The following is a 12,126-nucleotide window of genomic DNA, read 5'->3' on the forward strand; positions in this document are numbered from 1 at the left end:
ACGCGCCGCTCAGTGCCACCCCGTACCATTCTCAACACAAGGTCGCACCAACCGTCTAACTGCCGAAATAAAACGAATATTACGAATAAGTAAAATAATATATTCTTCCCATTTTTAATGTTCTTCGATTAATAAAACGATTATTTCTAGTTTTAGCGGCGCGAGTCGTTTAATGTGATATCATAATTATATTGCGATATACCGAGGAACATATTTGAAGTTTATTTTATAATTTTAAATATCAATTTTTCGTATCAATTACAATGCTGACAAAAGGCAAGAAGTAAAAAGAGATTCTTATTAGCGTGGTCTTTCTTACATCATTGCTCACGTGAAATAATTTTGACATCCCAATATTACATCTCAATTTTGATTACTCTTTTCTGTGATGTAATTAAATAAAGATTAATAATATGTCATCCTTTTTTTAAACGAAGATAAATACAAAAATTTATTTTGAATTATAAAACAATTTTGACTAAATAGAATAATAGCATGCATCTAACAACAAGAATCTCATTTTTATTGTTAGTTACCGTACATCCGCGAACGTACGAAATATTTAAAATATTCATGAGCTGCGTATGTGAATAATGAATCTCAGAAATAAAGGGAAAAAGTGCATACAACCTATAATCCTTTTCAATCCTTAATATACTCCTTAGTTTTAGGCAACCTTATGTAATTCGCGTTCGTAGATATTACTATTAATTAATGCGACACGCGGAGCGACTCGAAAACACATACGTCTCCCACCGAGATCGCCTAGCGAATGCCAAAGTGACGATCGACCACCGCGCCGCGCCCCCCTAAGCCTTCGCCTCGCGACCCACCGCTTTTCGTCGCGCGCGACTCCCTTCCCCCCCCCCTACCCGCTTTCGCTCGCGACCAACCGCTTTTCGTCGCGCGCGACCTCCTTCCCCCCCGAGCTTTTCGCCAGATGTTTTTAGATTTCACCTAACTATCGCGTATGAAAAATATTCAACGATTTATTCAATTATATTTTTCATATTTTACATGATTTTGACAAACAGATATCGCCGTACATTTCGCGTTTTGCTTTGTGGCATCTCGGGCACAATCCTATTATTTGCATGATTCTCTTAAACGAATTAGTAATTATTCGCGTGAGATATTTTTAATATTTTCAATAATTCTCAATTTTCATAATTCTTTTTAATGATCCATACTTCAATAAAGATTGATAAAATATTCTATATATGTTCTTTATATAAAGATAAACGCAAAAAATCTTAATAAAATGAAACAATTTGTGCTAAATACAGGTTTGGTTAAAAGTACTAAATATCTTGTTAATCGTTATTTAATTTTTCAGTTAATAAATTAATTTAAGACACTCTACTTTTACTGCAAATTATTCTGTGTTTCAGAAATTCTTTAAACGTACGTATAATAAAATATAAAATAGATTTCGGAAACTTATTTAAAATATTAAATGACTCAGAAATGTAGTTATTTAAAATAATAAATACTAAATTTCTCTTTTAAGTTTTTAATTTAAAATATATACTTTAATTTTCATCGCTTTTACAAGTATGTAAAAATTTATTATTGAACGATTTTTACGTATATTTTGGCAACTTTAAAAAGAATTTGTAAAGTTGTATATTTATAACAAATTCTACATTGTTGTAACTAAATATAGTTAACAAAATGAAAAAAATGTATTTTTTCAAAAATGTATAACTCTGCAACATAAATATTTAAACGAAAAATTTAAACGTTAATGTTTTTTTTAAACTAAATTAAGTTAGAATTAATGGCTTATAAATTTTTAATTTAAAAGAAGTTAATAAATTAAAGTTTAAAAGTAACTAAATGAAATTAAAAATTAATGCTTTAAAATTATCTAAATTAAAAGTTATTAACTTTTTAAATTTTTTTAAATTTTTAACGTTTTAACTAATTACTACCTGACAATCCTGAACATATTTTTCATTTAAATATTAATTTAATTAATTATTACTTTAATTTATTAACTTCTTTTAAATTAAGAATTTATAAGCCGTTAACTCTAACTTAATTTAGTTTAAAAAAAACATTAACGTTTAAATTTTTCGTTTAAATATTTATGTTTCAAAATTATACATTTTTGAAAAAGTTTTTCATTTTTCTCATTTTGTTAACTGTATTTAGTTACAACAATGTAGAATTTGTTATAAATATATAACTTTACAAATTCTTTTTAAAGTTGCCAAAATATACGTAAAAATCGTTTAATAATTTTTACATACTACTGTAAAAGCGATGAAAATTAAAGTATATATATTTTAAATTAAAAATTTAAAAGAGAAATTTATTATTTTAAATAACTACATTTCTGACTTATTTCTTATTTAATATTTTAAATAAGTTTCCGAAACCTATTTTATATTTTATTATACATACATTTAAAGAATTTCTGAAACACAGAATAATTTGCAGTAAAAGTAGTGTCTTAAATTAATTTATTAACTGAAAAATTAAATAACGATTAACAAGATATTTAGTACTTTTAATCAAACCTGTATTTAGCACAAATTGTTTCATTTTATTAAAATTTTTTGCGTTTATCTTTATATAAAGAACATATATAGAATATTTTATCAATCTTTATTGAAGTATGGATCATTAAAAAGAATCATGAAAATTGAGAATTATTGAAAATATTAAAAATATCTCACGCGAATAATTACTAATTCGTTTAAGAGAACCATGCAAATAATATAGGATTGTGCCCGAGATGCCACAAAGCAAAACGCGAAATGTACGGCGATATCCGTTTGTCAAAATCATGTAAAATATGAAAAATATAATTGAATAAATCGTTGAATATTTTTCATACGCGATAGTTAGGTGAAATCTAAAAACATCTGGCGAAAAGCTCGGGGGGGAAGGGGGTCGCGCGCGACGAAAAGCGGTGGGTCGCGAGGCGAAGGCTTAGGGGGGCGCGGCGCGGTGGTCGATCGTCACTTCGGCATTCGCTAGGCGATCTCGGTGGGAGACGTACGTGTTTTCGAGTCGCTCCGCGTGTCGCATTAATTAATAGTAATATCTACGAACGCGAATTACATAAGGTTGCCTAAAACTAAGGAGTATATTAAGGATTGAAAAGGATTATAGGTTGTATGCACTTTTTCCCTTTATTTCTGAGATTCATTATTCACATACGCAGCTCATGAATATTTTAAATATTTCGTACGTTCGCGGATGTACGGTAACTAACAATAAAAATGAGATTCTTGTTGTTAGATGCATGCTATTATTCTATTTAGTCAAAATTGTTTTATAATTCAAAATAAATTTTTGTATTTATCTTCGTTTAAAAAAAGGATGACATATTATTAATCTTTATTTAATTACATCACAGAAAAGAGTAATCAAAATTGAGATGTAATATTGGGATGTCAAAATTATTTCACGTGAGCAATTATGTAAGAAAGACCACGCTAATAAGAATCTCTTTTTACTTCTTGCCTTTTGTCAGCATTGTAATTGATACGAAAAATTGATATTTAAAATTATAAAATAAACTTCAAATATGTTCCTCGGTATATCGCAATATAATTATGATATCACATTAAACGACTCGCGCCGCTAAAACTAGAAATAATCGTTTTATTAATCGAAGAACATTAAAAATGGGAAGAATATATTATTTTACTTATTCGTAATATTCGTTTTATTTCGGCAGTTAGACGGTTGGTGCGACCTTGTGTTGAGAATGGTACGGGGTGGCACTGAGCGGCGCGTCATGTTTACGTTTACGCGTAATTACTGCGCTGTCCCTTACTGAAATTCTTAGAAATAGGTAGTCGTGTCGCGTGCGGTTCTTTCACATTACTTTTTAAAATATTATCGCGAAGAATACTAAATATAATACGAAACATTGTACCTTATGAATAATTAATCATTCTAGTAATCGTATTACGTGAACATTCATAAAATACAACATTTCTTATTATATATCTAGCATTTTCTACGATTATTATATATTTCAAAAAGAAATGTAAAGAAGAACGGCACACGATACCTCTACTTGTCTAAACGAACGGTTTCACACGAGTTATAAGAAAGCAATGTTAATACGAATATTCTCATGCAAATAACGCAATTCTTACTTTCACGATTAATATAGTTTAATAATTTAATTAATTTTTTAGTTTTGATTTATACGATCCATTTAAAAATTAAACATAACTTTGAAATTATTTATCGATAATAAAAAAAATGTTTCTCTTTTGTATTAATCTCTAGTCCATTTTATTGACTCTAATCATATCTTACAGACATCTGTAAATAAAAGATTCCCTTTTATCTATTTTGAATTTATTTTGCAATGATAACGAATTGCAGACGTGTGTTTGATATTCATTTCTAAAAGTTAACCGATTGCATAATAATTGTACAGTAATATAGATAATAGCTACATATATTACATTTTTCAAACTATCTTCCCACGGGTACAACCTTGACGTAATGAGAGGGCTCAGTACCCAGAGGATATTTACACGAAAAGAACGGTTTTTCTCAAGTATCTAAAAATTTTCGGATTTATCTGAATGATATTTCTAGATGAATTTTTAAATATTTGAGTAAAATCGTTCTCTTCGTTTAAAAATCCAACGAGAGAAGTTAACGTACCCTCGTTGCCGATTTACTTGAAAATGAACGAACCGCAGCCGGTTCGCGTCGCGCGTTTGCATCGGGAGTGCCATAAGTTATCGGACTTAAATTATAGTCCGCGCGCGATTATAATGTATTATTCGCGAGTGTTACGTGAGTGTCCTGAGAGAGAATGTCAACTGAGAGGAGGAAATTTAGGAGAGATATCAGGCATCGGCGGAGCAATCTTGCGGTAAATATTATTTTTTTCTTATGTAAAATTGAGCTTTTTTTGCTTGTTTTTAAATCATTTTATTTGACAATGATTTAAAAATGATTATTTTTATATCATTGTTAAATAAAATGATTTGAATAATTATATATTCTATAAAATAATTATATACCTTTTTTAAAGTTCTTAGCAAAAATGAATTTGTATAAAATATTAAAGTAATTTTTAAGTAACTCTCCTTTTCTTTAAATTAGATAATACAATAAAGAATAATATTTAAAAAGTTATTACAATTTTATTAGCAAAATACAATAAAATAATTCTGGTAAACAATTTTTTATGCATTTTTTATGTATAAATATGTATAAATATACATAAACATGCATAAATATTCATAAACATGTATAATTATACAGGGTGTTTCTTAAGATGGATCAGGGTCACATTGAGGGTCGAGAATGGATCAAAGAAAACAAAAAATTCTTATATCATTTTGAGATATTCGCTCGAAAGTTTTCGAATTAAAAAAGGAAACGTCTAACAGAAAGGCCGGTTACACTAACATAATTAACATAATTATAATTTTGATTTTAAGCGGAACTTAAAATTCTCTCTATCTCGTTTTAAAACCGAAAAGAGACAAGAACAAAGAGAGTTTTAAGTCTTGCTTAAAATCAAAGTAAGTTGGTGCAACCAGGCTTAAGATTATTAAAATGAAGATTAATGTATTTTCAGCTACATCTTTAGCTATATGTTAATAAAACTTTTATAAAAATATATATTTAACACAAACGTTCACCTCGCAGGGTAGAACAATGTTTCTTTTTGCTATTTCGTTATAAAATTTTATTATTAAATTCGTTCGTTTTGTGCAAAAACACATCGAATGAGTTTAGTTTTATCGAAATTGGACGTGAGAGAAAAAAAATTAAGTTTATAACATTTACCACTGAAGTAAATCTCTTTAAAGGAATGAAATATTAAGTAGATACTATAAAAACCGCCACTGTCCAGCAAATGAGAATGGATTGAAATGGATTAAAATGGATTCAGATTTTAAAAAATACGGATTCATGAATGTTAAAATGAATCCTTTTCAATCCTGAATGCATTTTTATCCATTCATAGAAGCAATATTGCATAGAACATATCTCTATGCCTTTCAATCCAAAAATAATATTAGTATTTTCTGTGCACATCTGTGAATATTGCTCAATTCAGAATTGTAAATAGGAAGTACAGTTTTTTAATTTAGTTGAATTGAAAAATAATATCAGTAATTTCTGTGCAACGTGAATACTGCTCAATTCAATATTCTGAATGAAATGCAATTTTTCAATCTAATTAAATAAAAAAAGTTTTTATTTAAAAATAAATCATAAATACTACTTAAATTATTTAAAATTATAAGTAGGAAATTTTTCATTTTAATCCAATTAAGTTCAAAAAAGTTGTAACGTAAAAATAATGAACGCAAAATTTTCAGATTCTAGTGATTACAATATTCTTTGGTTAATTAAATGTTTTCTAATCGAGTTATAAATATACAAAATTTTTTTTTTTTTAGTATCTGTGTTACAGTCAACTGTGGAATGATATCGAGAGGTGGATGACTTATAATATAATAAATTACACGTTACAATGTTTTGCTAATTTCTTATCATGATACACAGCTATATATACCTAACATGTATCAGAAGAGAGGGTAAAAAGGAATTATGTAGGGGGAGTTATGCTAAGCACAGGAAAATATATCTCTGGTAATTTTTCCAGGTATCACTCTGCAAGTTCAGATCTTCGATTTGTTTTTTCATAAATATCATTTCTGACGTCATTCTTTTATGAAAACATGATTCATAATGAAGGAAATTTTTTGTTCATTTTTCGATTTTATACTTGATTATATTTATAAAATTTTGAAAATATAAGATTATTGATCCAAAAGTCCAAATTATTTTCCATTTACTATATTTCATTTTATATAATTATTTTTAAAATATTTTTTTACATTTTATTTTATTTCATTTATTCATTGTCATATATCTTCTTGATATTTTTACAATATGTTATCAGTTTTCTTGTATTTACATGAAAAAGCTTTAATAAAATAATTTTTTTAATTTATGATAACGTATTAGATATCTTTTTTATTTTTTTCCGTATTCTCTTTTTCTCAGAGAATATATAAAATTAAAATTTTATAATTATAATTAAATGAGGTATAAATGTTTTTATTTATAATGTAAAGGAAGAAAATTAATATAATGTTTATAATTTAATGACAAATTACAAATACATCGAAGTTTTTATTATATATAAAATATTTATTTTAATTTTTTATTTTAATACGTTTTCTGTCAAGGAAACGCGATAACATATTGAAGTTTTAGTCTAATGAATGGAGCTCCTTTTTGGAAAGCTCTGCCTATTAAAAAAGTAAATAACGTAGATCTTTTATAAACCATGTTTTATATAACATTAATCTAATATTATTAGTAATTTTAATGCAACATTGTGATATGATGTTAATATGAAATACTACAAATGCCTCAAACATTTATAAGAAGAAGGAGATATTTTGTAATAACGATAAATGCTTGTAGTTAATTAATAACGAGATTAATAGTAATCGATTAATATGCTGAGAATGAACTTACAGATATACATGAAGGACGAAACAAACTCGACGTAAAATGAGAAACAATTGATGTAAGCACGTTGATATGAGCAACACATGCGTAGTTAAATATTAGGTGTTGGAATTAATTCGTAGCGTTTTTTAATGAAAGAATGTTATTTATTTCACATGAGCATTAAAAAATACATTAATGAAAGTACTTCCCATCACTTGTAAAACGCTACGAATTAATTCCAACACCTAATAATTTTAATTTTTTTATTTTTGCGCGTCAGAAAGAATGTGACAATACTCCTTACGTGATAAGAAGTAATACCAATAGGTAACCAATCAATCCCGCATGTTTTTAAAATCATAGGTAGTATTTGTAAGATAATTGAATTACTATGTTTTTTATCATATAAGACTAATAATACATATTACCTGAATATAAGAATTTTATAATTTACAGAAATGTAACCTAAAGAAAAAAAGAAAATTTATATGAATAGAGGAAACGTAATAAACATTAATAAAAATGAATAATGATAATTTGTGTAAATCATGAGAAAAAAATTTGAAATAATCAATTTGATTATAATTTATAATCTGGTATTATAAATTTTGCATAATTTTGGTAGTTTGTAGTTTTGATTTAATTAAAAGAAAAGAGCTTCTAGTTTTCAAGATTTGGATCTCTGTTGTTAAATTCATAATGAGCAATTACATTAATTTGTTTTATTTTTTATCATTTCTTTCTCTCTACAAGTTACTGCTCATACTTTGTATGTCGCTAATTTAACTAAAACAATGAGAGATTAATTAATTTAACAAGGAATGTATTGATTTAAATTTAGACTATTATTCATTAATTATAAGTGCATTAATATGGATGTTGTTTACTTCGAAAATAAGCAATTTAATCACATAATGGATTGATTTATCTTGATGTTAAAATCTCTTTAATAGGTGCCTATTGAGCATCAAAAATTTAATTATGATATTGTTTCAGTAGTTTAACTGTTTTTAAGTCCGGAAAAATTAATTCGGCGCGGAGTTCAAATTACTACAAATATGATATATATATGCATGCATGTACACATATAATATATAAATTCAGGTTAAATTATTTAAGCATTAATGATTCAGTTTCGATCGTTATGGGCCTTTATTTCCTATTTCTTATTGCTTGTGTTTTCACATGTACACGGATAAAACGACTACGGTTGCCACAACCAAAAGTAGCTTCAATACATTTTTTTATTATAAGAAGTACGATTGTGACTCTTTATAGCCATAATCGTAAGATAATTATAATCTTAACGGTTATGGCTATAAAGATATGTTCATATGGTTATCACATACAATCAAATGCCGAAGGTACTGTAACTTTCAAGCTTTATAACTCAAAAAGTACTTAATGAAAAAATATTTGATTATGGTGTTTTAAAATACTCTCGAGATAAGCTATAAAAATATACAATAAAAAAATGGAGATTTTTATTTAAAAAAATCAACGTAACCTCGATCTGACTTTAGCGAGTTTGGTTACTTAAGGTTAAACTGATAAGATCAGTAAATAGATCTTTTTAAATCATACAACTTTTGTCAGAACATTTTTTTCGATTGGACCTTATCCTGCGAAGATAAAAAGGATGATTTGAAACACCCGGTATAACACATATATTCTGTCTGAATTTATATATGTATATGTACTCGTATATTATACATTTAGTGGAATCTATTACAAGAAATTACATTATGTATCGATAATTTAGAAATTATAAATATACATATGCAATTTCATTATCATTATCACGGAAAATTTACAATCTTAGAAAGGTCTTATATTTAAAACCTTCATAACATAGCTAAAAAAATTATTGAAATAAAAAAATGCATTTTATAGAAAATGAACAATACATTCATGATTTTTTATCAGCATTTCAAGATCATCTTTTTCATAGAAAAATGTTAAATGTTGCAGAAAAGCTATTTTTTTTGCGTATTATACGTCAGTTATTTTGAAAACCTGACGTGATGGAGAAATTTGGTTTGCAATATCGAGTGTGCATTTTCAGCATTCAAGAATCTGAGCGCACACAAAAATCTATAAAAAATATCTTATTAGAAGTAATTTTTTGCTATGTATTTATGTTATTCATAGACTTCTATAAGTAGACTGTCGACTTCGCCGCCATATTTGAAGATAGGGTTGGGCAACGCCGTGTTTAATTTTTTACATTCACACTTGTATAAATCACACGGATAATTATTGCTCAGTATACATCATATATTTACAGACTGGACGTATACATATATATATGTGCTTGGGGGAAACAAAACAAGGATAGCTCGGAATCAGGTCTCTTTCTATCACATTAAATCAGCAGTCTACTTATAGAAATCTGTGATGTTATTTGAATTTAAGAAATAATTTATTGAAAATAAAAATATTGGTTTAGACAAATGATCTTGTTTTTTTCATCCAGTAAATTATCTTTATTAAACATAATTATGTAATTATTTAATATGGCCAGAATAATATGGGAGCTCCTGGAAGATAACAGAAAGTAAAATAAGACTAGTTACTTAATCAGAGAGAATTTTAACTTTACATATAAAACATATTTAAGCGCCTTTAATAAAAAAATAAGAAAATTTTTGGTTCATTTGTGCATAAAGTTAAGGAAATTTTGATATATAATAACATTTTATATTGATTTATTATATTTATATAATTGATTTGTTGATACAAATAAATATAATGTATTTGTATTAATAATATTGTATAATTTTATTTAAATATTAAAATATTTATTACATACAAGTGAATCAAGAACAAATGTTGTGAGCGTATTTCGCACATTGTTGTATTCTTAAGATTTGTGCGAGTATTGCTGATATTTTTATTTTTTATATGTAAAGAAAAGTTAGTAATGCCCAGTATAGTAATGCCCAGTTAATAATGCTCAGTAATGCCCAGTAATGTCCACTAATATTCTAGTAATGCTTCAAATATGTACACTGTAATGCCTTCAGTTTTATCCCTTGATTTAAATTTAATTAAGTAATTTTAAACAATCGCGTATTACAAATAAAATAAAAAATTAAATTATTTTTACAGCATGTGCTGTTTAATGCATGTGCAAAAATAATATACAATGAGTAGAAGTGATATTTTTATATATCTATTCTTTAAAATGTTTTTTTATCAACTCAGTTGATCTTGTTACTAAATAACTAAATGTAGGTTTGCTGAGAAATAAAAATATTACATTGAAACTACAATTTGTTAAATCATTATTCGTCATATCAACATTACTCGATATTGATTATCGATCTATCGTGGAAAAATTTTTGTAATAAATGCAAGAAAACAAATTCTATTAAAAGTTTTCTATAGACCGATCATCCGATAGTTCGATGAAATGTATTCAAATTGATTCAACTAACTGTTTAGTTCTTCCGTCCAGTTCTTTTTGAATCTCTTGCAACGACTTGCCTTTAGTCTCGGGCATGCAGAAATAGATATATGGTACAGCAGTTATCAATAACAAAGCATACACGTAGAATAAGTATTTTTCTGTGATTAAATTGATTAAAGGCTGATATGTCGATGTGGAGATAAAGGAGGATATCGCACAGATGATGCTGGCGAAACAGCTAGCTACGCACTTAATATGTGGCAGAAAGATCTCACCCAGTACCGTGTTAGGTATCGAGACGAGACCTACGTATGAAGCTATCTGGAAGAGCAACACTGAACAAATCGGTAGAGCCTGAAGAGTAGCGGGATTATAACCTGCATCAAGAAGCTGATATTGTATACCTAGACAGATTAGCGAGATCGTGACAGCTAAGGTGGAGAGGATTATTAGGATTCGCCTGCCGAACTTATCGATTAAGAGCATAGAAAGCATAGAGCCGACAATCCCGATAGCAGTAACGATAATTACGATCATTGACGGTTTTATGACTGTCACTTTGGTGTGTCTCAGAATGGTCTCCATGTAGAATAATACATTATTTATGCCGCATTGAAGATACATGAAGAGTAGCGATACGAGTATTTGTGCTTTCCAAATATATGGAATTTTGAATTCTTTTATAACTTCTGCAAATGGTAAGCTGCTATTCTTTTTGAGAAAGAGCTTCAGTGCTTGCAGTTCCGATTCTACATCGCAATCACGATGATACCAGTGTATCGAGATTCGCGCTTTAGACTCCTGTTTAATCTTGATGAAATGATGTGGCGATTCCGGCAACCAAATGAAAATTATTATTAGTATGACGCAAAGAACCAAGCATACGGTAGCACTCACGTCCATTCTTAAATACGCACCCATGATACTCATCATTAGATTGCCTATTGATAATCCGCTTACAGCTGCAAAAAGACATTAATTCTTATTAATCCTTATATAAATGCTTATATTTTAATTTAAACAATATAAGAAATAATGACAGCCGATACTGGATTTTCGTATATAATGTACAATTTTAAGTGTCACTGCGCGTACCTTAACACTGAGGCACTACCAATGTCTCTAGATTAACAAAAGATTGATAAAAAAGGCATATACAATACATTAGATACAAAGACGTACATAAATTAAATTTAAAAAAAATGCAAATTCGACTCACATTTCGAGTCTTTTTCAGCATACAT

General features: G+C 27.7%; 1 protein-coding gene across 1 annotated transcript; it reads right to left on the reverse strand.

The window, feature by feature from the left end:
• Window positions 1-3,582: 3,582 nt before the first annotated feature.
• Window positions 3,583-12,126, reverse strand: LOC105151807 (facilitated trehalose transporter Tret1-2 homolog). The gene is made up of 2 exons (XM_087404036.1): window positions 12,102-12,126; window positions 3,583-11,844 (listed from the first exon to the last, which is right to left on the reverse strand). The coding sequence occupies exons 1-2, from the start codon at window positions 12,124-12,126 to the stop codon at window positions 10,892-10,894; spliced, it is 978 nt and encodes a 325-aa protein (XP_087260162.1). The 3' UTR covers window positions 3,583-10,891.

Source organism: Acromyrmex echinatior, chromosome 3 (genome assembly GCF_024713525.1).
Source record: "Acromyrmex echinatior isolate Ae372 chromosome 3, ASM2471352v2, whole genome shotgun sequence".
Taxonomy (NCBI): domain Eukaryota; kingdom Metazoa; phylum Arthropoda; class Insecta; order Hymenoptera; family Formicidae; genus Acromyrmex; species Acromyrmex echinatior.